This window comes from Emydura macquarii, unplaced genomic scaffold (genome assembly GCF_026122565.2).
Source record: "Emydura macquarii macquarii isolate MOO-44397 ecotype Brisbane River unplaced genomic scaffold, CSIRO-AGI_Emac_v2 contig_450, whole genome shotgun sequence".
Lineage (NCBI taxonomy): Eukaryota > Metazoa > Chordata > Testudines > Chelidae > Emydura > Emydura macquarii.
Window position 1 is genome coordinate 14302541 of NW_027130587.1, and position 27033 is coordinate 14329573.

The window sequence follows — 27033 nt, forward strand, 5'->3', positions numbered from 1 at the left end:
AACCATTAGATGAGATTGGTCAGCATGATGATAGCCAGTTGTTTTATCTAGTTTCTTGTAGGCATCACGGCAAAGGAGAGTTTTCAGGAAGGATTTGGAGGAGGCTAATGAGGTAGTTTTGCAGATGTTTACAGGCAGCTCCTCCCAAGTGTGAGGGGCAGCATGGGAAAAAGCATGACGGTGCATGTATGAAATTTAGTCTCAGTTGAAATGGAACCAATTTTACCCATCGTAGAAACATGCACAGCAGGAGAAGCCTTTACCCAGCTTGACGGTGGGCTCAACCGGTCCCACTGAATGTAGGATGCCCAGCACCATCAACATTTATGGTCATTCATTCATGTGCGGCTGTTATCTTAGCCAGTTTATTTCTGATCTCCTCAGCAGAGTTAGCTAGTACTTGCAAGTTATTTAACACAAATATGCTGTGGGCTGTGGTTTCCAGTGAGTAAACATGTTTCTTTAATATCCCATATCAAATTAAGAACAGCCAAGGAAGTCATTGCATCTTCAAGTAACGTTTTTTTGAAGCACATGTTATTGAACCAATCAGTATTTTGGGCTTGTCATAATTTTATGACCCCTTTACCATCACAGTTCTGGAAAACTCATTGGAGGGTTGTTTTGATGATATAGTTTGAATACTTTCTTGGTCATGTGATCTCTATCTTGTTTCTTTTGGTTCAAGTTTTTGGTCCTAATCTCAAATTAGCCCAAACTGCAAAGAAGTTCCATGGCTTTCTGACTGATGGTTTAACTTGCATACCTGGTGTGGTGTAAGATAGCCTTGAAGAACATTTTGCAAAATGGAAAATACTGGATAAAGAAATTTGACTCATTCTCATGCTCTGAAATGCATAGATTTATTTGTTTCAGTTAAAGTGAGGCCTATCTTAAACTCACAAATGCAAAATACGTTTACCAACTGAGACCAAAACTTTCACACCTGGAACCATGAAGTGTGTGTCCTAAATCCATACTGAGGTGCCTAGATAAAAGTGGGCTGATTCTCCAGGGGATGAGCACCTGCAGCTCCCATCAATGTCAGTGGAATTTGTGGATATTCAGCACTTCTGATAATCAGACTGGTTTTACTCAGGTATCTGAGTCCTTGCCTGCATCAGGGACCCCCATTTCAGCCACTGGTGCAAACCCCCATCATTGTAGACAAGGAAAGCCACAATATGCATTGGCACAGCTTACTATGGTGTGAAGCAGTTGACTTTGTCTGCACTGGGGGTTGCACCAGTGCAGTTATACTAATGGCTATAATTGGGACATATCTCCCATCTAGAACAGGCCTAAATAACCTCGTTTCAGGCACGCATGTATGAAAAATTGGGTTGCTGTCCAAAACATCAAGATGTTGATTCAACAAGACGTTCACATGTGTCTTGTCTTTAAGCACAGGAGTAGTCCCACTGAAGTCCGTGAGACAATTCACACACTTAAAGTAGGGCATGTACTTAAGCACCTTGCTGAACTGGGGCCTAAATCTGACCAGACTCACTTAACTAGCATTCCTCCAACATACAGCCTATTTCAATATGACCAGCTGCAGCAGTTGAAAATCACGAGTGTGGCCCCCTAACATGATGAAACTGGCTTAAAACTTCATGAAAATTCATTATTTGCTCCTTCTCATAACACGAGAACAAGGGATCACCAAATGAAATGAATAGGCAGCAGGTTTAAAATGACCAAAAGGAAGTAGTTCTTCATACCATACACAGCCAACCTATGGAACTCCTTGCCAGAGGATGCTGTGAAGGCCAAGACTATAACAGGGATCGAAAAAGAACTAGATAAGTTGATGGAGGATAGATCCATCAATGTCTATTAGCCAGATGGGTAGGGATTGATGATTGCCAGAAGCAGTGAATGGGCAATGGGATGGATCACTTGATGAATACCTGTTCTATTCATTCTCTCTGAAGCCACTGTTGAAAGACAGGATACTAGGCTCAATGTGGGATCTGTTATTTGCCTTTTGATTTTTAACCTTTAGGATTTGCATTTTCCACCTTTCTTTAATAACTACGAGGGCCAGAAAGCTTTTTTTGCTGGGCGGTTGGGGGGGGAAGCAGTTTAAATGAGAGTTGAGACTCTCCCATAATCACATGACTCCAGAATCTGGGGCTTTAAAAATAAAACCCTAAATACCAAGAACATGACAATGACATTTCAAGAGTTGGTAACATTGCTGTTTTACTCAGAAAAGACTTGGGCAAAAAGATGAGTTTTTGCACAGTGACCTGCGGATCCAACATTTGCACTCTGGTAGACCGATGGGAGCAGTGGAAGCAGGTTTCCTGAAATGCCTCTCACTGTTGCTGTTGCAATTTTATTTATTTAACGATTTGTACTGCAGTAGCACCTAAGAACCCCACTCATGAACCTCATGGCGCTAAGCATTGTATTAACACAGAACAGAAAGACGGTTCTTGCCCCAAAGAGCTTCCAACCTCCTACCTAAATTGTGGATTCCCCCCAAGTTTGTGACTGGGTCACGTTCTGTAAGATGATTTGTTTTGTCTTTTTTGTGAACTGGCCAAGTCATGCATAGAGGGAGTAATTTCTGTCTGGCCACCCCTAGCCAAAGTCATTTTCATTTGTCTAGAAGCTGTTTTGTCACACCGCTCATATCCATTGTGCCTCTGATGTCTGTTGTTCCTTTTGGTTCCTTGACAGATCTCTGTTTCGGGAGGTGGGCTGCCCCCTGTAAGTACCCTGACCAATATCCACAGCTTGTCCCATCACAACCCGCAACAGTCCCAGAATCTCATCATGACACCGCTGTCTGGAGTCATGGCTATCGCGCAAAGTAAGTGCTTCACAACACTCTAGTTTCAGTACGCTCTTGATAGATCTTTTATACCTTCCACGGGTTTGTTTAGAAGCAATGTCTGAGTAATTATGTTCTGCGGCTCTGAATTCCCCTTCCTCTTTAGCTTCAACTGGGTAAGGTAACGTTCTTCACTCCCAGAACTAACCCACTGTGTAGTCTTGCCATGAGTTATGGTGTTTCGTCACCAGGTTCAGAGGGTAGGGGAAGCAATGGCTATGACCTGTGAATGAAATCCTGGTCCTGTTGAAGTCAATGGGAGTTTTGCCATTACATTCAATGGGTCCAGGATTTCACCCAGCTGCTCTGCGCATAAATTAGGAGAAACTCCTTTGAAAGCTGTGAACACAGATGTATTTTAGAGGGGGATTAGATTCTTTGGTTTTCTTGTACTAGGGTCTACTGCACACCCTGCTGTATTGCAGAGAGAAAAGCAGATGGAATAAAACACAGCCCTTGTGGGTATCTCCAGATGTATGATGATAACATTCATCTCAGTTTTTATTCCACTGGAGCAGCCGTCTGTTTCTGATTCCACCGGCACTGAAATCTTGACACCTCGTTTCGTTCTCCTCTGTTCACGTAGGTCTGAATACTTCCCAGGCGCAGAGTGTACCAGTCATCAACAGTGTTGCTGGAAGTCTGGCAGCTTTACAACCAGTCCAGTTTTCCCAGCAGCTACACAGTCCTCATCAACAGCCACTCATGCAACAGTCGCCCAGCCATATGACACAGCAGCCTTTTATGGCCACAGTGACTCAGTTGCAGAATTCACACAGTAAGGAACTTGTCAGGTATTTGTTGAGGCCTGAAGGGAAGGATTTAGCTGCATTATAATTGCAAATTGTCATAAATACATTTTGAACTAACTTTGCTTTCTCCCCTCTTCGCCCTCTCCACCCTTCCAGCTAGTTGGTTCTAACTCGCATTTTAAAAAAAAGAATAATCAAGGAGCAGAAGCAAGAGGGAAACACTACCCTCATGGCTTGGGTCATCTTCTCCTGCAGCTGCTAGGACATTCCCTTTCCCTTTCCAAATAGATTGATTCATGGGGGAATCCCAAACTCTCTAGTCCTAAAACAGTCAGGTAAAAAGCGTGCAGTATGGAAGAATTTTTAATCCCAGAGAGCATCAAGGGAATGAGAACACCAGAACTTCTCCAGAATCCCTTTCAATGATACATGAGAACCAAAGAGGGAGCCAACATGTGGCAATTAATGCTGCCCACTCGCCATTGTTACCCCCCTCCGTGCCCTCCCTCCCGTAGTACGCCTGTTGCGCTTTCTTTAGAACACAGAGTGCACCTTCCCTCTCCATAAATGTGTTCCTTTGTCTCCAGCATGCAAGTCCAACAGCCAAATTCTGCTCTCGATCACAGGCGTAAATCTAGACTAATATCAATGGAGTTACTCTGGATTTACACCAGAGCAGAATTTAGTCGAGGATCTTCTGTTTGTGTCTTCATAGCTCTTGTGCTTACTTGTACTGTGCTATCCAAGGAAATTTTGAGTTCTTCTCTAACTGCAATTGGCAGGAACACCCTTTTAAAGTGCCCTTTGGCACCAGCAGATTGGTGATTGTAACATAGGTCCTTGAGAACTGAGGTATGATAGCAGCAGCAAATGGGGTAACTTGCTAAACACTAAAGCTGGTCAGAAAATGGGGGTGGTGTGTGTGTGTTTCCACAGAAAATTTGGGCTTTCAGCAATATATTTTGGCCAAAAACTAAAATATTTAGATTGTGAAATACCACTGTGATGCCTCACAGAAGTAGTAGTTCAAAGAATGCTTCCATTCCTCTCTTCACCAGGGTCCCTGGTTAGACTACATCTCCTATGATGAATCATGGTCTCCTCTTGATGAGGGGAGCTGGTACATCATGGCAGTCATATGGCAGTAGTGCATCATGGGAGAGGACATTTGTCTGGGGAGACCAGCAACGAATTAAAGCAAGAGGAACCTGAACTACAACTCCAAGGAGGCCGTGTTGCAGCATTTCATAACTGAAATATTTCAGTTTTGGGGCATTGCATTATTGGATGAAAAATCAAATTTTTCTACGGAAAGCAAACATTTTTTGCAAAAAACAAAGCAACCCCCCAAAAGCCTTAGCTGAAAACCCAATTTTCTGTCAAAAATTAGTTTTTGACAAGCCCTACAAAACAACCAACCGGAGTTAAGAATTTTTGTATCTTTTTCTCTGACTGAGGAGAATTGGATGGGAAGTTCCTTCACACTTTTCAGGTAGACAAAGAGCTTGCTTCTTAATGATCACGAGGCATTCCATTCCCATTCCCTGTCCGCCTGGGAAACAAAACTCCCACTGCCTTCATCTAGGAGATCTGCCTTCGCTGCCTCTAATGCCCTTGTCCAGCACTCCTGCCCATTTTCTTGCTTGGGCATTTGGTTCTCCAGCAGCAGCATGGCTTCTCAGAAAGTGGGTTGAGGGTGTACAGCGGTTCGATCAAACCAGGCCATTTTAGTCCTTAATCTCTTATGTGCAAGATGCTGCTAAGAAATCAGATTGATTCTCCAGAGCTCTAAGGCAAATGCAGAGCACTCCTCCGTTTTTTGTTTGCTTTGTTTTGTTTTTGTTAAAAAAACAAATGTGTTGGGACTCTTTGGCTTGACTGCTTGGCAGCTGCATGAAGACTGTCGCTGGCGTTTATATGATTGCTGTCTGTCTCCTTCATTTTCATAGTGTATGCACACAAGCAGGAGCCTCCCCAGTATTCCCACACTTCCCGGTTTCCATCAGCCATGGTGGTCACAGATACCAGCAGCATCAGTACATTAACCAGTATGTCTTCCAATAAACAGGTAATGGCGTGTACTGTGAAAGTGGGATAGGATTCCCTCAGTGTGAATGGATCAGGGTGTACTTCCTTGGTATGCCTGCTACTGCTAATGAGAGTTAAGCCAATACATTTGCTTATACCAATATATTTGCCAATACCAGGATGATCAGCACATCATTATGTCAACCACAGTAACTAGATGTTCTGTGTGAAATGAATTGGTGGTCTCTGGACTGTTCATAATGCACACGTGTCCATGCTGGTAACTGGCATTCTTACTGGCCGACTCAAAGGAGAAGACCCAGTGTGAATGGGCTGTGGTGAGTGAGCCATCCAGTTACCTCTATATGTGCTCCCAGCGCAAGTTAAGGCATATTGGCAGGCCTGTGTAGGGGAAATCTTGTCCTGGCCTGGCTCGGGCTGTGCAGGACTTCACTCCACTCTCCAGAGCTGTCAACACAACACCAGTCAACCATGGTGAATCCAATTAGTTTTCTTCTTTAAACCTGACCCCCAAAAATGACTAGCATGATGATGACTTGAGTAACACCAAGCTGTGTTGGTTTATTATGACTTGCTTAAAAAAACATAAGGTGGATGAAGTTTAATGGGCCCACTTTTGTTGGTGAAAGACACAAGCTTTTGAGCTACACAGAGCTCGTCTTCAGGTCTGGGAAAGGTACTGAGAGGTTCCCAACTAAATACAAGATGGAACAGATTGTTTAGCATAAGTAGTTAACATATATTCTAAGACCATTCAAGGTGCAGTGACCCACTAACACCCCTGCAGTCATAGGACAAGAAAGTTTGGTTAGTGGGTTGCAGATTGCTGTAATAAGACCTAAATCCAGAGTCTTTATGAAGACTGATTTTTAGTGTCTAGCAAAGTTATGAATTCAAGCTCCCAGGCTCATCTTTTGAGGGTGTTGTGCAGAGCCTTTGTGATAAGTGCAGCAAAGTCAATGGTCCAAGTTCATCTCTGGTATGACTCCATTAAAGTCAGTTTAACTTACTTGAAGCAACATGACTTTTTCCTGCTTTGGTGTCATTCAGGCTTACTGAAAATGGCAATGAACGATTATATTAAGAGAGATCATCTCTAAACTGCAAGCAATGGATTGTGATTTCATTTACACTGGTGTCAATCCAGTGTAACTCTGTCAAAGTCATTGGTGTTACTATAAATGTACACGAGTGTAAATGAGATCAGAATCTGGGGCCAGATCTTCAGCTTATGTGTATCAGCATAGCTCTATTGAAGAGATTGGGGCAAATCCCCAGCTGGTAAAAACTGGCACAGTTCCAGTGTAATCAGTAGATCTATGCTGATTTATACCAGCTGTGAATCTGGTCCCCAGTCCCCAAATTTTTATGGGTGTCTCACCTGCATTGGTGTAAATCTGGAATGACATTGGTGTAAATCTGGTGTATCAGGCCCTGCATTTTTAGTATCCAGATCAGATAATAGCTCTTTTAAAAAAAAAAAACAAAAAAAACCTGCTCTGGGGACTGTGGGAAATATGTGGTCCTTATCGATTGCTAGATAAATAGGAGACAGCCTTGAACTTGTATTCAGATAAACTTTCTTGCTAAGCTTTGACGGTGAGAAGAGAAAAATCTCTGCAACAAATGCACAGCAAATAATGGTTGGAATTGCTGTGTGGGTCCGTTTACTCTGATGCCCTTAAAGTTTTCTCTGCAAGGATGGCAAAGGGAAGGCTCTGTTTGTGCCTTAACTACCACCATAAAAAAAATAAGAAGAAACAGGATTGTTAAGACTGAGAACAATGACCCAGACGCACGGCTGGTGTAAACTGATGCAGCTCTGCTGGAGTCGGTGGACCAGATCCCCAGTTGCTATGATTTGTCAGAGCTCTTTTGAAGTCAATGGAGACGCTTACGGCAGCTGATCTGGCCCTGTGTGTGGGACCCGCTGCAGAGCCTTTCTCTCACAAAATGGAAGGTGAAAGTCTAATTCCAAATCCCGCTGCCCTGCGACTCCTGTTAGGTTTCCCACTCTTTGTAGTGTGCAAGGAAAACATTTATCTGTGCCCACAAATCTCAATCAGTCGGGCAATCAGGCACATCAGCACTCCTAGGGAATACCATTTCCTTTGAAAGGCTTTATCAATCCATCTGGTGTGCGCTCAGCCCTAACTTCTCTCTTGATTAATTATCCTGACTTACCCCTAGTTGACTTTGATGCTTGCTTGTTGAAACAAGCCCTCTGAATACAGGAAATGTTCTTTTAATCAAAATAGTGCACGATGCTACCCGCTAGGCCTGTCATGGAGCCTAATGATGGCTTATGCCCTTCATTGGGGAGAATGATCAGCCTACCTTGAAGCGTGGCTGGCTGAGATGATCAAGCCACTCTTTTTTTTTCCCCCCTCTTCTTTTTTTCCTCCACATTATTTTACTTGAATTTTTTTAAAATGTACTCTTGTTTTATCCAATGCAAACAAAGCTGAGCATAATAAGCAAATACCACGTTAACCAACCGTAGCACCTGATCATGCAAATTGAACTGAGCACAGAATGAAATTTATCTATGTGCACAGGCCCAGCACAAGGCAAATGAACCACTTACGTCCCATTTTAAGTCCACAAGAGTAGGGATAAAGTGGGATTGGAGTGATGCAAGGGTTGGTGCATTGGTATGAATTTCACCTTCAGCTGTCCTAAAGTTCATTAGTAAGTGTCCGGGCCCAAGTTTGCATAATTAGGCCTGCTTTTCTATGATCTGTTCTTCAAGCACCATTTGAACTTAGGAGCAAAGGCAAGAAATAATTTTCATCTTAAATATCATAGAATATTTTTTTAATTGCCACCTACCGCTTTTAAAAAGAGGGGAATGGAATTCTGAAGAAAAGCCCCTAAAGGACCGTTTCAAAGCCTAGGGAAGTCTGTGGGAGTCTTTCCAGAGATGTGGGTTTTGGATCAGACACTGGGACACCAGCTGATCACTTGGCCAATTATGCTCTATTTTGACATGACAAAACTAAGTCGGAAGACTTTTTTTAAATAAAAAGGGCTTTGTTTCTTGATCTCATCCATGTCATTTCCCAGTCATCTTTCGACCCCCTCCCCGCCCATCCTCAGACTGGTTGCTAATTGGATTTTTTGCTCTGTATGTTCAGAAGGAGATGAGTGCTGAAGCTGAAAACATAATGCTAGTGGTTCCCATGGTGAAGTTCTATGTCAAGCCATGTGTGGGTAGAGACACTCACCTTAAATGCACAAGCTACGGGGCTAAAGTAGCTTTGTAGCCAGCCACAGTTGAATGCATAAGACCACATGGCCACCTACTAACTGCGCGTACGCAACAATGAGATTTAAAGTCAGAAATGTCCTCTCCAAAACAGAACCCAAGGAGATGTAAGAGAGTCAGTAGAAGGAACCTTGCACTGGAGCAGATGGACCATCCCTGCCCATAGTGGTCAGCTATGCACTCGAGGTGGTTTAAATAGGTCAGAGCAGTAGGAGGCGTCTTCTATATTTTTTGGTAGCTACTTTCGTGGTGTCACGTGGTGAGGGGCATTAGAATATCTTGTGAGGATGGGGGCAAAAGCAGAAATGTATCTGGAAGGAGTTCAGTATGTGTGTGGAGGAGGGCTAGGAGAGGGCATGCCCCAGATGGTCTCCACTCCCATTCCTCAATAAATAAACGCCGCTGTTTTAGATTTGATCAGGAAGGAAAATCTATATCGATTGACAAACAAATAGAAATGGGAGGCCAGGATGCTCCTTCCTCAGGAAAGTCTGAAATAGCCAATGCAACTTCCTGTATTTATAAGATTTTTAAGACATTTTGAAGGAAAGATTTCATGCAAAAACCTATCCATTATGTATCTTCCCTCTCCTAACCTCTCACAAGATTCTTCCAGCAGAGCAAAAGTGGGTGGGATTATCTGTGTAGCTTGTTGGTAGGCTTTGTCCTCTGAGCCATGATGTGGCCCTCCCGCTCTCGCCATATGGGTCAGTCGCCATGCTCTAGCCCCATCCTGCTGGGAAGCTGGAAAAGGAACACAGCCAGTGTCCCTCGCTCAATGGTGCAGAATGCCATCTTAAGCCAACCCGTTGGGCTGGGCTCCCAACTTCAGCTCTGAGCAGGACTTGCTGTTCTCTTATCAGATGTTTGTGTTTAGACTTGGAAGGGGCAAATAACTCCCAGTTCCTTTGACAACACTTAAAGGCTGAGCCACCATTTTATTACATTAGCAAACATCTGATAGCTGTGAGGCCCATCCCTAATGACATGTCATAGAGGCCTCCTGGCGGCTCCTTATCTCCCTGTTATGATGTTTGTTGTTCACTGAATCTACAAGGTCACTCGAGGCTTTCCCATTCTCCACCCAAAATCTGAACATTGAGGAACCAGGTGGGGGGGCTGGGACGGGGTGGAGAGTGAAGGAAAAAGTAAGAAGTGAAGGATCCTGGAACCACAGGCGGGAAACAATTGACTGATGCTTCCAAAAGCAGAGGGACACCAAGGGCTCAGCTCTGTCCCTCCTGCCCTTGCTCAAGTGGTTCTCAGCGTGTGCTCTCATCTCTCTCCTTTGGAGCCTCTCTTGAAAGGCAGCGTGCACCTTGTCAGGAGTGGGGTGGGGCGGTGAGAAGGGGCTAGGAAGAGAAAGGAGGAACAGAGCAGAAGAGAAAAGAAAAGCTGAGGGGCATCTTATAGAAAGTGTCTTCTCTCTTCATGCTAAGCATTTTCCAATCAAGTCAGTGCTGGTGAAAGAAACCACAGACTGGAGTCTTCAGTGTAGCCACAGACACACACAGCAGCGGCAAGGCAAGGCAAGCATCTTCTGTGCTCCCTGGGCAATATGCCTTAAGCCTGATCTGAAGGGAGCACCTCCAGGGGCAAGAAGTGAGTTCCCCTACCCATTTTCTGCTGAGGTACCTATGGTAACACCTAAGGTAACAGTTGGGTGGATGATGTGAAGTGGACACCTGCCTAGTAGGCATGGAGGACCAGCAAGTTAGGAGCCTAAATACTTGTGTGGCTCTGGCTCCGAGACCCTCAACTCATTTCACACAGGTCACGGAAAAGCCATCAAAGGGTAATAACTCCTGCCCTGTAACATGAGCTGCCCCCCCCCAAGCAACTTTTAACTTGTGTGACTACGTTTACTCAGCAGATGTCCATACGCTTCGCTGATCTTGGCAGCATTGCAAAGGCGAATGAACTGGTCTTGGAACAATTTCTCCCATAGGCTGAGCACACAGAGGCCCTTTTTGTTTTTGTTTTTTGCAACATCTGGCATGAAAAACTATTTTCCCACTGTTTTCCCCATTGCAACTCTTGAGACCTTGGACATGACCCAGCATCCATTGACTTCAGTGGGAGTTGGATTAGGCCCCGATGGGTATCCCAACTACCAGGTCAGCTCACAGGATACCAATGTACCAGCTGCATAAAAATCTGCTAAGAATATGGGCCCAGTCTACAACCTTGGAATATTTCCCCTTGAATTTGTTGGGGCTAATGGGAATGAGTATAGGCAGGCCTGATCTCCTGGGTCCATATCCTTTAGGTGACTAACTCTCATTTAATTTCAAGGGAAGTTAGGTGCCTAAATACCTTTGACTTCCTTGGTCAATAAACAGGCTTACTTGGATTTGTAAGATACTAGCAGAAATCCATGGACCGGAAGCTGTTGGACACTGCAGCCCTTGTGCAGGACAGAATGTTCTGCTCCCATAATATTGTGGAAGGAAAGGGAGAATACAAATTACTGTCTGTATCACACTGAACGTTTTATGAACACCTGAATGGTCCTGGAAGCTCAGTCCCGTGTGTCATAAAATCATCCAGTTCCAACAACTCCACCTCTGCACATTGCAACATTTTTTGTACGCTCTCTAACTCATGCATCCTGCTTCTCTCCTCCTTTCCCTTCCAGTGTCCCCTGCAAGCCTGGTGATGTTCCACACCTCACTTACTCTGCACCTAGCAACAGGAACTTATTTTCCACAACATCACGCCGGTAACCAACAAAGTCTGGGGGGTGTTGCCATAGTGAAGCTCAGCCAGCTTGTCCAGTGCCATAGCGAGAAGCCCATTAACCTGAAAAAAGAGCTGGAGTTTCAAGACTAATAGCCACCCTTCTGTGACTTGACAGGACCAAAGTGCCTACTCCCAGAGACTGTGCTTTTCCATTTCCTTCACGCAGTATTTCCAAGAGATGTCTTGAGGATTTTAAGTATTTGCCTTCGAGAAGGCATTGGCTCTCATGAGAAAATAAGAACAAAATGTACTGAGGACTAGCAGAAGAGGAAGACGGCGATCAATAATATTTAAGTTATATTCCTTCACCAAACGGACTGATGGGACTTGGATCTGTTACTTGGAGTTTGGAAAAAGGAATCTCATGTGCTGTTGAACTGAGCCAATTAACCTGTAGGTAATAGGTAAACGTCTCTCCTCTCCGATCCTTCCATCTCCAGCTATACATAGAGAGTTATATTAAAGAAGTAAATTTTGTCCAATGGATGTAAACTACTGTAATTAAGTGCAATTTCCCCACCTGTATATATGGCCAACCTTTTTCTTATTTCTTTTTTTGTAAAGGTCAGAACTGAAGGGTTTGTCGTTTTTTTTTTTCTTTTTCTTTCTTTAAATGAACAAAATCATGAGGAAACGCCTGGGCCTACTAAATGATGTTAGTCAACCAGTGCTTTATGTGAGGACAGATACAAGCTCATCCTTCGTACAGCTGCTACGACAGGCTGACAAACTGGTTTGGTCAATAATCCAGACAAATCTGAACCCAAATTTAGCAAAGGACCGGGAATGAAATACATAACCCAACAGCTGGCTACCCGGTGAGCATGACATGCACCAGCCATTTGGTGGCTACTGCCAATATGCAGAGCTCAAAACAGAGGCATAGGCAGAACTGATTTTTTGGCAGGGCCTGTGGTTGACACGGGTGGGCACGAGCCTTGGGTCACACGTGAAACAGAGGTTGATTAAAAACGTGGGATGAATTGCTTAAAATCTGATTGGGTGGGCCATGGCCCACCCAGGCCCACCCGTAGCTATGCCATTGGCTCAAAAATGTATGATATTCCCTGACACGTAGACATTTTGAGTGAGAATGTTCTGGGGCAGGGGGAGAGGTCCGAGGATTGACTGAGGGAATTGAAACCTGTGGACAGCTTTGGGAGTTCTCAGCTTGCAGGTGTATACAGTTTTCACGTGAGCTGTAGCGTTTGCTGCTATGTACCTGAATAGGCTGGTATGGTAACCACACTTTTTAGTGAGAACTTTCTACACCTGCAAGGGGGTTGAGGGTTTTTTATGTGGAAGTGGGGGGGAAGAGAGAGAAGTGAAACCCCAACATCACCTTGGGAAGTGGGAAGGGGTATGGTGCCTAATATCTCCTTGTCTCCTTCCAATAAAAACTGTGACTATAAGCCGATTATCTTACATTGTAAGTAACTGTAGGGCAAGACTTGTTAATGTCGCCCTTTTCAATTAACAAGTTCTGATGCTACTTCCTAGCCTGTTGCTGGCTTTCCCGCCTCTGTAATTGGATAAAATGTCTCTGGTGGAAGGAGTTTGAGTGTTTCGTGCTGACAGCCAGATACATTGCTACTAAGGGCCTCATTGTTATACCTTGACTCAGACTGAGTAGTGTCTGGCTGAACAAGTAGTCGCTTTGAATGGAGTAGGACTACTCAGACTGTAAGATACTACTTAATTCAATATGGATAAAGGTATCACAGTCTGGCCCTAAACCAGAAATGTACATGCTGGTAAACGACCATAAAGGGGTTGTGATGGCTTTGAGTGCCTATTTCCATTGCTAACCATTGATGCATGGGCACAGAAGCTGTATTAGATTGTTCTTTACTTGTTGGCTGTAACTGGAAGAGGGGGGAATTATTAAGCAAGAGGCTCATTTGGGGGAGGTGTGAAGATGAGAAGCATTTTTGGAAGCTACCAGTTTTCTCTCTTCCGATTCCAAAGTCATTTCAACAGAACACTGGCGTCTAATCCTGCTTCCTTTGAAATCAATCACAAAACTTTCATTAATGGTCCAGGCTTAGGTCCTTAGCAAGGAGACCAAATGATCCGCTGGTAGCTGGCAGGGGGTGCACAAATAACAAATTCCTCCACCTCCTTCTCACTCACTCCATGTGTGGGTGGGACTAGACCTTTTCTCCAACCTGTTAACAACGCTAGAACATAAATCAGACAGCTACCATCTTCCCAGCTTGTAGCTACTGTAGGAAAAAAAGGGACACTGGGCCAGACCCTCAGATGATGTAAATCAGTATAGTTCTGTTGAAGTCAGTGGAGCTACAGTTATTTACACTAGCGAAGGATCTGGTGCAAAATTTTCAAAAGTGCCTAAACCCCATTTTCAAAGTGACTTAGGAACCTAAGAACCTGTTTACTTTCAATGAGACTTGGGCTCCTAAATGCCTGTCACTTTTGAAAACAGGCCAGGCTTCTAGATCACTTAGACACTTCTGAAAACGTTTTGCCTGGTACCTTAATTCCAAACTCCATAAGCAATAAAAAAGGGTAAAGATCATTAGAGTCTTCCTGTGAATAGAATGATCAATACTACATATAAAAGGAGCAGATTCTCTCTCTGCGACGGGGACCATCTTTTACTCTGTGTTCGTACAGCGCCTAGCACAATGGGGTCCCAATCCATATTGGGATTAGTAGGAATTACTGGATGACAAGTCATAAATCATTATGAACTGGAAAGCAATATTTGGAATGAAATTTAATTTGATGTATACCATAATTAAATACCATTTCTTCTGGCTCCCTGTTGATGTGTGATGTATATCTGAGGCACAGATAATATTGCATTCATATCTTCATTGCTTCATTGACAAGAACAAGATGAATTTAAATGTTTGCAAAGTAATGCTAGGGTAGAGATGTCATGAGGTTGATTTCAGTGGAAATTAGGAGCCTAAATACCTCTTGAAGGTCTGGGGCTTTCACAAGGTTTTCTTGTGAGTGCTTGTAACTGCCACAGTTGTACTGCCAATGTTGATTCAACAGGCTGTTTGGGAATCAGAAGCAGAATGAGTCTTCTCATCAAAGAATAAAGCAACGTTTCCCTCTCCCTTGAAACATTGATCTCTATTTCCAATTGGCCAGATTTAATACGTTAAATATTTCATATTAATATCACATAAAATTAATCTGAACAAGAAATGGGCTCAAGATGCAACATTTTATTCTGGATTACCAACAGCCCAAAGTTTTGGGGTGTTTATATCTGGGATTTGGGTTCACGCCCTTATAAAGACGGGGGCCATTTACAAAGTGTAGTTCAGAATTCAAAATTTGAACACCCTGGTCTGGATCTCTAGTGGATTGAACATGGATCTGGAAGTCAGGAGACCTAAGTTCCAATCCTGACTATGGCACTAACTGGTTAGCTGTTATTCTACCAAAGCTTATTCCTCAGCCATCACCCTGTGGTATGTAACTATCGTCATTAAGCAAATCACTTAGGATGTAACATTTCAGAAGGGTGGACAAAGAGCTCCCATCAATTGGGGGATGCTCAGCACTTTTGAAAATCGGTATAATCTCTCTGACTCATTTACCCCATCTATACAATGGGGTAAAGTATGTTTACCTTTTTAAAATTCTTTAAGGTCTTTGATTGCAAAGTACTATATAGATGCAAAGTATTGTTATTTTATTAGATCCTGATCTTTGTCAAATGAACAACTTGAAGACTATCGAAGCTTCAAAACGAGAAAGTTCAGGCCCGGATCCTCAAGATATTTAGGCTCCTAATTTCCACTGAAATCAATAGGAGTTATGGGCCTAAACAATTTTGCGGATCTGGGCTTCAGTGTTTTGGCTTAATCTGCATAAGCATTTTAGTATCATAAGCATCTAAGCATCCGACGAAGTGGGTTTCTGTCCATGAAAGTTTATGCCCAAATAAATTTGTTAGTCTTTAAGGTGCCATAGGATTCCCGCTTTTTTTCATCTTAGTTTGGGCACTTATCTGAAATTTGTCTGTCTGAATTTGTTTGTTCAAGAAACTCAGGCTCAGAATCTTGGGGAAATGGCTTTCTTTGGAGATTTCTGGTGTCCCTTGATTCTAGCTGGAGTAGAAATACCTATATGAGAAGAACTTGTCTTGTGAAATGTCTGTATTTCTGCATCCTCTCCAGCCAATAGTTGGAAGCATAAAGCTGAAAGAAATTAATAAGCATGAAAACTGATTGATCATTGTCATTTAGATTCTAAATAGTTCTTTGATTGGGGTGTTTTGTTAAAGCTTTTGGGGAAAGATTCAGCTCATTTTAAGTACAGTTGTTTGCAGTTCCCTATAAACTAATCCCTCTCCCTTCAGCTAAATTGAATTCTACAATGAATGGTAGTTTCATGCACTGTACTGCTGATGAAACAGTATGAACTTTACTCTTAAATATCAGCAATTTCCCAATTTGTTTGGGTTTAGTTGCAGTTAATTTCATACAACTCACCAAAGACCATGTTCAGATACTGTTATTAATGCTGACTAGTATCTTACTTCATGAGTGGTCCCATTGAAGTTGATAGGCCAGATCTTCAGGGGATGTATATTAGTGTGGTTCCACTGAAGTCCATGGAGCTCTGCCAGTTTATCCCCATTTAAAGCTGCTGAGGCTCTGGCTTACTGGTACTCCATGTTGAGTAAGATACTACCCAGCATGAGTCGGCATATGAGAATCTGGCCGTAAGTAATTTGCTATATCTTATTTGATGCTTTGGGTGGAAAACTACTTTTTGTCTTAACATCCCAGGTGGTCTCACTTCTGAATCATCTTTAAAATGGTCATAGAATGACTTTTTTTGTAAAAAGAATGAATTTTTTTTCCAAACACACTGTTATTTGAAGTGCCCATTTCCGACTTCTTTCCCACATGAAAGCCACACCCTATATAAAGGGGAAGAACAGAGGGCAAACGAGAATCTCTGTCACAGACACCTGTAATCTCAGGATGGCGATTACTAGATGTGAGGACCTCAGAAACATCATAAAGATTACAAATCAGGTAAGAAAGTGAAAGGGTGAGAAGATGTGGATGGAAAATGCAATCAAGCCATGGAAGCATTTATAGCAGAGCCAAGCATTCGCCATACTCTGGAAGGTGGGGGAAACCAATATGGTGGATGAAAATTCAGATGACTCAACATTTATTGATGGCAACAGTAAGCAATACCATACACTATCTAGGCCATAATCCCGCATGCAGGCAAATCCCTGCACTCATGCAGAGCCCCACTGAAGTGAATGGGGGCACTCTGCGTGCATGTGTGTGCAAGAGTGAACCTGGGCACAGCCATTTGCGGGATTGGAGCCTTGAGATATTGACATAGCAGAAGGGGTAAGGCCAGACGTGGTAAAAGACAGGAACCCCCGTTTAGATCCAATCAGATTGTGAGTGCCTGTGATACAGCAAATCTAGGAAGGAAAAGAGAAGGAAACCTCAACTGAGTCAGGAGTCTCGTCTTTTTCATTTGCTAGAAAGACAAGGCATGACACAGGCTTTGGGATGCCTCTCCCTCCCTTTGGCTGTCTTGCTGTTCCTACTGTAAGCTCTTTGGGGCAGGGACTGTCTCTGTGCTTTTACAGCACCTGATCTTGGCTGAGGCCTGAGGTTCTACTGTAATACAAACAATAACCACATTCACAAGGAGCTCTGGAATCTCATGAAAGATTATTCACTTCCTGGCATATACTTATGAAGGATGCAACTATAATAGTTCAGATGTAATTAGATTGTTAATATAGCGAACACTAGTATTAACGTTGATAACTAAACATTTCCCATTTTCATGAAATACAGTGATTCAAATAGGCTCCTACATCCTTGAAACATTCATTGGCCAATCTGATATCTCCTTTTTATAAAGTCCATTCTGTATAATGTACCATTGCTTGCAGCCTACACAGTGTGTGTGGGGTTGCATGAGGGGGTAGAGGGGGGTAAAAGGCCTGATCCAAAGATCATGAAGTGAATGGGAGTCTTTCCAATGACTTCAACAGGCATTGAATCAGAGCCTAGGCCTCATGTGCTTAAGTGCTTTCCTGAATCGGGGCTTAAGTGGCAGCAAAATTCAGTCTACAACAGAGACTCATTGAGCTCATTCATGCAGCTCATGATCATAGATTTTAGATCATGTTGGGTCTGCAGCCACCTGAAGAGCAAATATAAGGATTCTCAGACTGGATCTACAGGATCTAGTAGATCTACTAGTGCTATATGTACCACATCCCAAAAGGCTACCAGCCACCCGGACTACCTTGCAGACACTGAACTCGTATATGATGTACAAAATTTACACTGGTGCCATTCATAAAAGAATTTGAGCCATTCTTTCTAATGTGACTATTTTATCAATTATTTCTAAATAACTAAGTGAGGGCAGAGGAAGGAGAACAAACCCAAAATACACAACGTACCACAGTGTCAAAATTACTAATGCAAAAGCAATCCATGCTACTTTACAGTCAGTGTTTGGCTTGTTCAGGATGAAATACAATCTGTTTGCTTTACAGAACTGAGCAGGAACTGAAAGGGATTTTTTTGTCTTATGTCCAAAAAAATGGAAACCAGTGTTATCTTAAATTTTAGAAATATCCCTGTATTTACTGATACTAATAAAACTAGTATTTTTACGAAAGTGTATCGCTCTCGTGTGTATTTTTATCACACAACTGTGTTAATGTGTATGTACAGCCGCTCACACAACGGGGACCCAAGCTCACTTGAAGACCTCCGGGTGCTATAACACACAGTAATACTCATGTAAAAGTGCCATCAAATTTTTAAGAGAGATGCAGTTTTCATAATGTTCAAGGACCCTCTTATCTGACTTCCTTTCCTGGTGGTGTTTAGGTTTTTGTGTGTGTTAGTGATGGAATCGTTATGAAGAGAAGAGTAACAAATGCTGGTTACATGACAAAGTTCATTTATGACCAATAGCATTTTACAAGGCAAGATAATTATTTTACAGTTCAAAAGTGTTTAACAAGGGAATTCCTTGTGACTGAAGCGCCATATACTGCTGCAACATGAATTGTTATAGATCACTTCTTTATATTAGTAACAACCCGTATTCTGACTCGTTACAAAACAAAGGGCCATCACTTTACATGTGGCATTATTGCCGCCTATAAGAATGATAAAGCAAGTCATTAGCAGGTGACTTTTCCATGACACCCAGCGGGGCAATAACGCCATTATTACATGACAATAGATGATGGTAGCTGCACAGCAGGGCAAAAGACCCATAATTATGTTCTAATTTGCCTTTGTAGTGAATATGTAGAGCTGGATTAAGAAAAAAAACCCTAAGAATTCTTATGACAATCAACCCAATAAGTCGTAATAACACCGCTGCATGTGCTCTAACTCATGTTGCGGAGTGGGCAGTACTCTGAACCACCTGAGAAGAGAGGGCCTAAAAAGGTGCCGTAAAGCCACTTTTCCCTTCCCCCAAATCACTCCGTTCTGTCTCAAATGAAGGGATGAGAGAACTGGTCTCTATGACACTGCGTAGCACCAGCCCTACGCATTCAGATATCGTGAATCAGGGCCCCAAAATAATGAGATTGCTTTAAAAATCATGTGATTAAAAAACAAGGTTCTGGCGTGTGGTTCCTGAGCCTTTAGGAATCTAAAACCCTAAGCTTTTCCTCTGCGACAGTGAGGGCTAGAACCATCCTTCCAACCTTACCCCCAATGAGAGCTGAAATTCACATGACCCCAGAAGCTGGGTCTTTATAGAAAAGACCAAATACCATGAACTCATGATCAGGTCATGAGAGTTGCAGCACTGGGCCTGATGTGGACCTCTGGAATCATGAGAAAGCAACACCAAATTACAATCACCAGCTTCCCTGCTGCAGCAGTTAGTTGTACTGAAGTTAACGGGAGGTTTATGGGCATTGATACTGAAGGATCTGTCCCTCATTTAATTATTGTTTAAAAAATAAAGAGCCATGTAGGCATAAAGTACAAAGGGCAAATTCTCTTTCTCTTTTTTCCATTTTGCCCCCAAATGGATACCCATTAACGAACAAAAGTAGCTTTATGGTCCATTGGTGGGTTCTGGCCAGCCCAGTAGCCTCCATGGAACAGCAATCCAGCTGTGTGTACATATTACTCCTGCTAGGAGGATGAATCCTTAGCCCAAAGGAGGGGTGTTCTGTGGGCAGGGTGAAGGAAGGAGAATCAAAAGGATCCAAGTTAAATGTGGAATGTGCCTAGTACGCCAAAGCCTGGCCCTCTATTGAACCTCAGCAGCTCAACAGATGTAGGATCCATGCAAGGTCTACTTCACAGCCTCTGGAGTATGTAGAATTGGGGCTTAACGACTGCCCCTCCTACAGTTTCCTTCCTGGCTGTTGTATTTTGGATGTACATATAGGCCTGTTTATAAGCAGCAAGCAGAATTGGGGTCCAATAATGGACTCATTACACAAACTCTTGTTCTATCAATTTCTGTATGGTGCTGTCAGCATTAGTTTACAGCAGGAATGTCAAGATAAAAACTAAGAGTCAGATACAATGAGAAAGCTGGAATTCGTCTCTAATCCAGCCAAGACACTGTAAGTCTTGTGGCAGGTGTCAGCCCCTGTGACGGGATGGGCTTACCCTGCATTGAGCAGGAAAGGGTTAAACCCACACTATGGGTGGCAGAAGTCCCGCCCCTCAGGCTGTGCTGGGCATGTTCCAACTGCTGCCCCAGTATAAAAGGGAGCAGCCCAGCTCATTCCAGGTAGACCACCAAGGAGGAAGGACACTTGGTGGAGGCTCTAAGCTGGGAGCCACTTTAGCTGCCAGCTGAGGGAACTAAAGGCCCTGGAGGCCGACTGCCTGGAGTCAGAAGTTCAGGGGGCTACCGACGCCAGGGAACCCGAAGGCCTTGACGAGACCCGGACAACGGCATCTGGAGGCACAGTAGGAAGTAGCCCAGGAGGACAGTGTGAGTGGTTTCTCCTGCCCAAGACAGGTCAGCGTGTTGCGGTGGGATCCCTACTGGCCAGGGTGGTGACCACTCCTGTCACGAACGGGGCCCTGGGCTGGGACATGGTGGAGTCGGATAGGCCCATGTCCTCCTACCCCGCCTTCCCCCACCACTCCCCTTGGGGTGAGAGCTACCCCCTACTTGGGCGTCAGACTGCAGCGGTGTACAAACCCATCATAGCTATAGACCGCTTGCTTGCCCCACCCTGCCGCAGGGCTGGGGCTACAGATTGCGTCTCTTGCCCGACCCTACCTGAGGGCCTGGGCTTTAGATTGCTCTGTGGCCCTGCCATGCCTGTGGACTTGGGCTATATAGGCCACTGGCTCTTCCTACTCTGCCAGAGCTACCGACTGTTTGCTTGCTCCACCCTGACCCGAGGGTGACTATTGACTCTGGCCGCTAGGCCTCACAGCCTTGGCCAGAGGGGCGGCCACTCCGACTCAGACCTTTGAATCATACGGCTGAGAGATTGGGAACAGACTGGTAGACTGCCTGCGGGGATGCCCTGCTACCCCTTTGCCCTCCAAACCTCCCCACCCTGGGGTGGGCTCACCTCATGACAGCCCTGTAGGTGTTACTACAGCTGCTGGGAACACAGCACAGGTTACCAGCAGATTTTGCTGTGCAACACCAGCCTTTGTAAGGGTCCAGATTTACTTCCAGAAGAAAACAAGAAGAGGTTATTACATCAGAGGAGCAAGACTCTAAAGTGCAACAGTGTTGGAGGCAGTTTACACATAGTTCGCAGAGGGGGAACCTAAGGCGTGGAGAGGAGGAATGATTTGCCCAGCGTTACACAGCTAGTCAGGGGCAGAACTGATTCCTTCCCTCCGCTATGCTAACCTCTAGGTACCACTCTCCATGGCTTCTTTCTGCAAAGCAGCGTAAGCCAAGGGAACTTGCTGCGCAGAAAATGCCACCACTGTCCTTCCGCAGTGGCCTGGTAACAAACTGGTGTCTGGTCCATGGGTTTTGTCTGCTTTCTTTTCTCATGATCAGCTGGGTCTCAGGACTGACCCAACATGAATTCCCATCATGTCCGAGGCAAAGAGCGTCCCCAGAGTTTGGTGGTGAGACCCTGTAGCTGCAAGTCTGAAGAGGGGCGGGAGACAGCATGACCTCTCCGTTACCCCTCAGAAGAAAGTGAAGCAAGGCTGACAGCTGTTCAGACAAGTAAATCCCATTTTCAATTGTCTTGTATTTGCTCTGAAGGAGCACAGGCAACACTGCAGACTAAGCTGGGTCAAAATTAGGTTACCACCTCCGTTGGCACCACCTGCATTAGAGCAGTGATAGCATGGCGCTGTTTTTGTCCGAGAGCATACGACATGGGTTTTCCACCTGTGGGCAGTTCCCCCTCCCCCTTAGTGAGTGAATAATAAGAAGCATTTATAACACTTATAATCCTTAGATCTTGTTTTAGAGATGGGGAAACTGAGGCACAGAGCGGTGACGTGACTTGCCCATAGTTGAACAGCAGGTCATGGGCTGAAGAATTCTGGTCTCTTGACTCTCACTCTGGTGCCCTGTGCGCAGGGCTGTGGTGTGGTGGAGGGTCAGCCATCCCCCATTGCTTGTTGGCGCACTGCTGTGTCCCACTGATCTTCTCTCCACTCCATCTGCCTGGGAGCGGACAGAAAGGCAGTCTCGTTGGGTTGAACATCTCTTCTGTCACTGTCGTTATGGGGCATGACGGGATGCTGTGAAATGATACAAAGACAAGCATCATCCACTAACGAGTCTGGCACATCGCTGAACTCTGGCCCTGACGGAGCTAAGCTGATTCACAACAGCTGAGGACCTGACCCAGCCAGGTTTGGATTTGAAGCAACAGTCTAGAGGTGAAAGGATCCGTAACCCGTTACCAAGCCTGAACAGTCTGGTTCCTTTAGGTTTTCATGGCAATTTAATTGTCCAGTTGTTGTTCTTAGAGTTTCTTTGGGGGTGGGAACTGTCTTCATGAAGATTGCAGCAATCCACTCCCAGGTCTCAAGCAGACACCCAGGACAAGCAGGTATAATGTATTCTGCTCTAACCATTAGGGATCTGGCTTTCAACTGCTAACTAAATACAGCTGAGCTATTTTAACAACTCCAGAAATGTTTGCCACAGAAGTAAAATGAATAGTCCAATTAACAACAAACTAGTCTAGAACATGACATTTTTCAAATCTTCTTCCTCCCATCCAGGTTGTTCGCCAAGAATGAAGGGCCTGACCCGTCTGCTTTACTGATGTCAATGGAGAATTCTGACACTTCAGTAACGGCAGGATTGGACCCTGTGATGATATGAGGTTCTTCACTATGCATAAAGGAATCCAGTGAGTTCTTTTCCAGCTTGCTCCCAGAATGCTTTGCAGAAAAGAAGCATCATATGCAAACACTTCCTATCACATGTTTTTAGGCAAGTCCTTCTGTCATTGTTGATGTGGTATCAGAGATACTTTATTATGCGATAGGTCAAAAGGGAAAGCATTGTTAGTCCTCTGTGGACAGCAAATATGCTCCGCTCTTTGAAGTCTTTGAGAAGATTTGCTTAGACTGATGTCAGAGTTTGACTGGTACACAGAAAGGAATTCAGAAATTGATTACATTTGTAGGCCCGTATGTTAGTACACATTGTTAGCTCCCATCTATCTGTATTGTGTTTGTGTCTCAAGATCAGATAGGCGGCGACTGTAGAAGTCTTTACATTAGGTTGGTGTTGTCACTTTTGAAACTATGCATTGTTTGTATATACTATGCTCTGTGATTTTTACCTCATGCATTTACCAGATGTCTTTGCAATAGTGTGGCAGCATCAAAAACCTTGAGACATGGAAGGACACTAATGAAAAAAATGTTTGTAATCATACTAACAGTGATGAATTAGGAATAATATCTTTCTTTTACTTAGCACCATATTCATTAGTAAGGATCTTAAAGTGCTCTGCAAATGAATGGATACAGAACACTTCATCCACCCCTGAAATGCAGCCACTGCTGGGGAGAAATGTGGCAGTTCTTTGAAAACACATTACTCTTACACAGCCATATAGGGTTCCATTTTAAATTGAAAATGAAAGGGAAATTCAGGTAGGAAGAAGTTAATTAGCAGAGCTGCAGTATTATCCAGGAAACCAGGCTTGCCCCCTTTTCTTCTCCCTAAAAGACTATTGCATGACTGAAAGTGATCAGGAACTAGGTTTTATCTCTAACCCGCCAGCACAAAGTCCCCAACACCAGCTAAAGTAGTGGTTCTGTACAGATGTAGAGGGTAGAGTGCCACATATTGAAAAAAGAAAAGCACTTCTGACGGCCCCTAGCTCTTGTTAACAATGGGACATCTCCCATCCATGTACACTATGACAGGAGCGCAGTGCACACGTTATATGGCTGTAGAATACATGCAGCTGTTCTAAACGGCATGCAACTTTTTTCCTGGTGGAGATTCTCTTTGAATTTCCCCCAGAGCTGGCCGTAGCGCAAAAAAAGCAGAACCCTGCTCCCAGGAAGCCCAGGAGTCCATGCTAATTCTGCAACTCAGGGCTTGTCCACCTCCCACTCTGATGGCATAACTAAAGTAGGAGACAACGCCTGCATCCTTCCAGGATCTTAGGACCCCACAAAGACTGGCTCTGAATCCCCCAGGGCTTCAGTAAGCCTTGACCTCCTGTCCCCTGTCCCACCCCTCCTGTCACCTACTAGTCAACATTTGAAATGCATCTTGTCGTCCTCCCCACCAATAATGAAAAGCATAGCTGAATATAGTGTTTGCTTCGATAGTTACAGTTTCTGGTGCAATTATGTCTCCTTCTCCACCACTGTAAAGTTGCTGTATTGTGTAGCTAATCACGGTGGAGTCCTGCTGGGTAAACCTTGTAAATCTTTCCTTGTTGGTGCTCCCTGTTTGCTCAGCAAAGACTCCTTGATTTACTCCCATGCAGCCACTTAAGATCCCTTGCTTACCTTCTCACCCCTGAACCATACGAGATCTCCAACACAGATTAGATGGACAAGACAACTCTGTCTTCTTTATGAGACAAATGAAAGAAGCTTCTTGAATTGAAACTGGTTTAATTGCATATGTTCAAAATAAACGTTTGACAACATGAAGTGAGGCACCCACTACATTACACAGGAGGTGGAGTTGGACTTTTACTACTCAGGGCAAATAGACAAACAAGTAAATAAAAGCCACTGCTGAAATGTCCAAAGACAAAGACCCTCACGTAGGCTCTGGGCTTCATCTAGTCCCGTGTTCTTCAATGCAAGGCCTGGGAGCCAGTGGTGGCTCCTATCAACCCTAAGCGTGGCCGCCTGACTAATTGTTTATATTCCAATTGACTTTATTTTTAACATTAGAATATGTACCAAGCCTATCGAAGTCCCCCTTCTTTACACGACACATTGGCCACATGGTATGATGTACGCCAAAAAATACATCGAAGTATAGCTGTTGTATAATAACCGTAATATTACCATAGCAACCCACCTGTTAATTTAGTAGTTGATGTGGCTCTCACTGTGAAGGTTTTTTGCTAAAGTGGCCCCCGCTTGAAAAACAGTGAAGATCGCTGATCTATTCAAATGCTACACAGAGTCTGGCTGACCTCTGCTTTGCACCCTGTGTACTCATTTACTCCTATGCAAAGGCGGGACTATATTATTATTATTATTATTCGTGTTTATTATAGTAGTGCCTAATGACCAACTGAGAACAGGGCCCCCATTGTAGCAGACAGAGTACAAACACACAGGGATAGACAGGCTCTGCCCCGAAGATCTTACCAACAAAATGGTAGTGTAATTTATGCCCACTTTGCAAGAATCAGGCCCAAATTCACCATATAGTCCTCCTAGTGAAATCCATTCCAAGGACAATTTGATTGTTATGCAAAAAAAGAGAGTGTCTGTGACCTAAAGGAGCAAAGAAAGGGAAGAACATAAGCAAGTGCTCTGGATTCCCTTTTTTCTGAATATTTTGATAATCCTGGAGGAACAGGGTCCATGTGTTAAACCTGCCACTCGGCTGCTTTATTTTCCATGCTCATCAGCACTTGCTTAGCAGATTCCTTGAGATCTCAGTGAGCTGGGCAGCATTACAGGGCTCTCACATTATTACACAACTAAACAATCACACTAGCCTTCGCTAGGACACTGTCTGGTAGCGTAGGGAAAAAGGTGTGCGGGTAGGTAGTTTATAATAATCAGTCAAAGCCTGTTGTCCTGACTCACACAAACCTCTAACTCATTCTCCACTCCAGCAAGGTACCAAAGCGTGTGCGTAGCTTTAGGCACGCACGTAGCCCCACCGATGTCAATAGATTACTAACGTGCTTAAGTTAGACACAGGCTCAGCTATCTTGCTGAATCAGGGACTAAGTTAATTGACCTGATCCTGCAAGGTGCTGAGCAGCTTCAGCTCCTGTAGATCCAATTTAAAAAGTTGAAGGAGCTCAGTGCAGGTGCCAGGAGGGTCTCTCTGTTTGGAGACGCTTCCAGGATCAGGGCCTTCACTAAAAATTTTACGTGAGGTGTGAGGCATTGATTCAGCAAAGTACTTAGTCTGGGCCTTTGGGATTAGAGCTGGGAGAACTCTGTAGTGATTTGAATCCTATTATTAAGTATTATTGTTATAATTACTAATTATTTGTATTACCATAGCATTTAGGTGCCTTAGTTATGGATTAGGAGTAGTTTGAGGTTTCATTCAATCTTTTTTTAAGTTTTAAATACATAGTTTTCCATCATTTAATTTAAACCTTTACTTTTCAAGAAAAATGTCGTATATAAAAAAACAAACCATGCATTCCCAATAAAGGTATGGCCAAACCCAAAAACTCTAAATCCGGGCTCAGATCTCAATTCACAGCTTGAACCCATCTCTGTAATGGAATACCAGATCCAAAGATGCTGAAGTTTCGCAAAAATCAACATCTGAAATTCAAACACCACAGTTTGGAAGTATCAGGAACGGAGGTTTTGGTTCAGCCCATTCACAGAACATGACTGCAGTAAAGAGGTATAACAAAAAAAAGTTGAAGCTCAAACAGATACAAATATTCTTAGGAGGCGATTAGGAAAAGAAACTTTAAAAAACAAAGAATGAGAAAAACAAAGTAATAGCAGCTTGATCGAGAAGTGATGGAGGGAAGGAGACAGATTAGAGCATGACTCTTTGATACCCTGGTAATGGATAATTTAGCTATGCCTAGAATAGACAAAAATTTAGTTCTGGATCCAGATCCTGGTTCAAACTCTCCACCAATTGCTAATGAAATGGAAGTCTGTGCTATGCAAACCATAAAGGTCCTTGTCTGAAATAAAATCTTGTCCTGCGTCTGGGAAGAACAAGGAAACAAGTCTTTAAAAGAACCATGCAGC

At 43.7% G+C, this 27033-nt stretch overlaps 1 protein-coding gene and 1 long non-coding RNA gene across 8 annotated transcripts in view; both read left to right on the top strand.

Annotated features, from left to right (window-relative positions):
- The window catches only part of HNF1B (HNF1 homeobox B), a 61378-nt gene extending 42916 nt beyond the window's left edge, over positions 1 to 18462 (top strand). For 5 of the 7 annotated variants that reach the window (XM_067538081.1, XM_067538082.1, XM_067538085.1 and 2 more), the window contains 4 exons: positions 2692 to 2824; positions 3432 to 3623; positions 5547 to 5665; positions 11553 to 18461. In XM_067538081.1, coding sequence (XP_067394182.1) covers positions 2692 to 2824; positions 3432 to 3623; positions 5547 to 5665; positions 11553 to 11573 — 465 coding nt within the window. In that variant the 3' untranslated portion in view covers positions 11574 to 18461. Of the gene's footprint in view, positions 1 to 2691; positions 2825 to 3431; positions 3640 to 5546; positions 5666 to 11552 lie in introns of those variants that run through there. The other 2 variants (XM_067538083.1, XM_067538086.1) reach the window with 2 other exon arrangements.
- A 1975-nt stretch (positions 18463 to 20437) lies between these two features.
- On the top strand, positions 20438 to 25000 carry LOC137146454 (uncharacterized). The gene is made up of 3 exons (XR_010917945.1): positions 20438 to 20626; positions 21668 to 21841; positions 22858 to 25000. It is a non-coding gene; the product is annotated as an uncharacterized lncRNA (long non-coding RNA).
- Positions 25001 to 27033: the final 2033 nt, after the last annotated feature.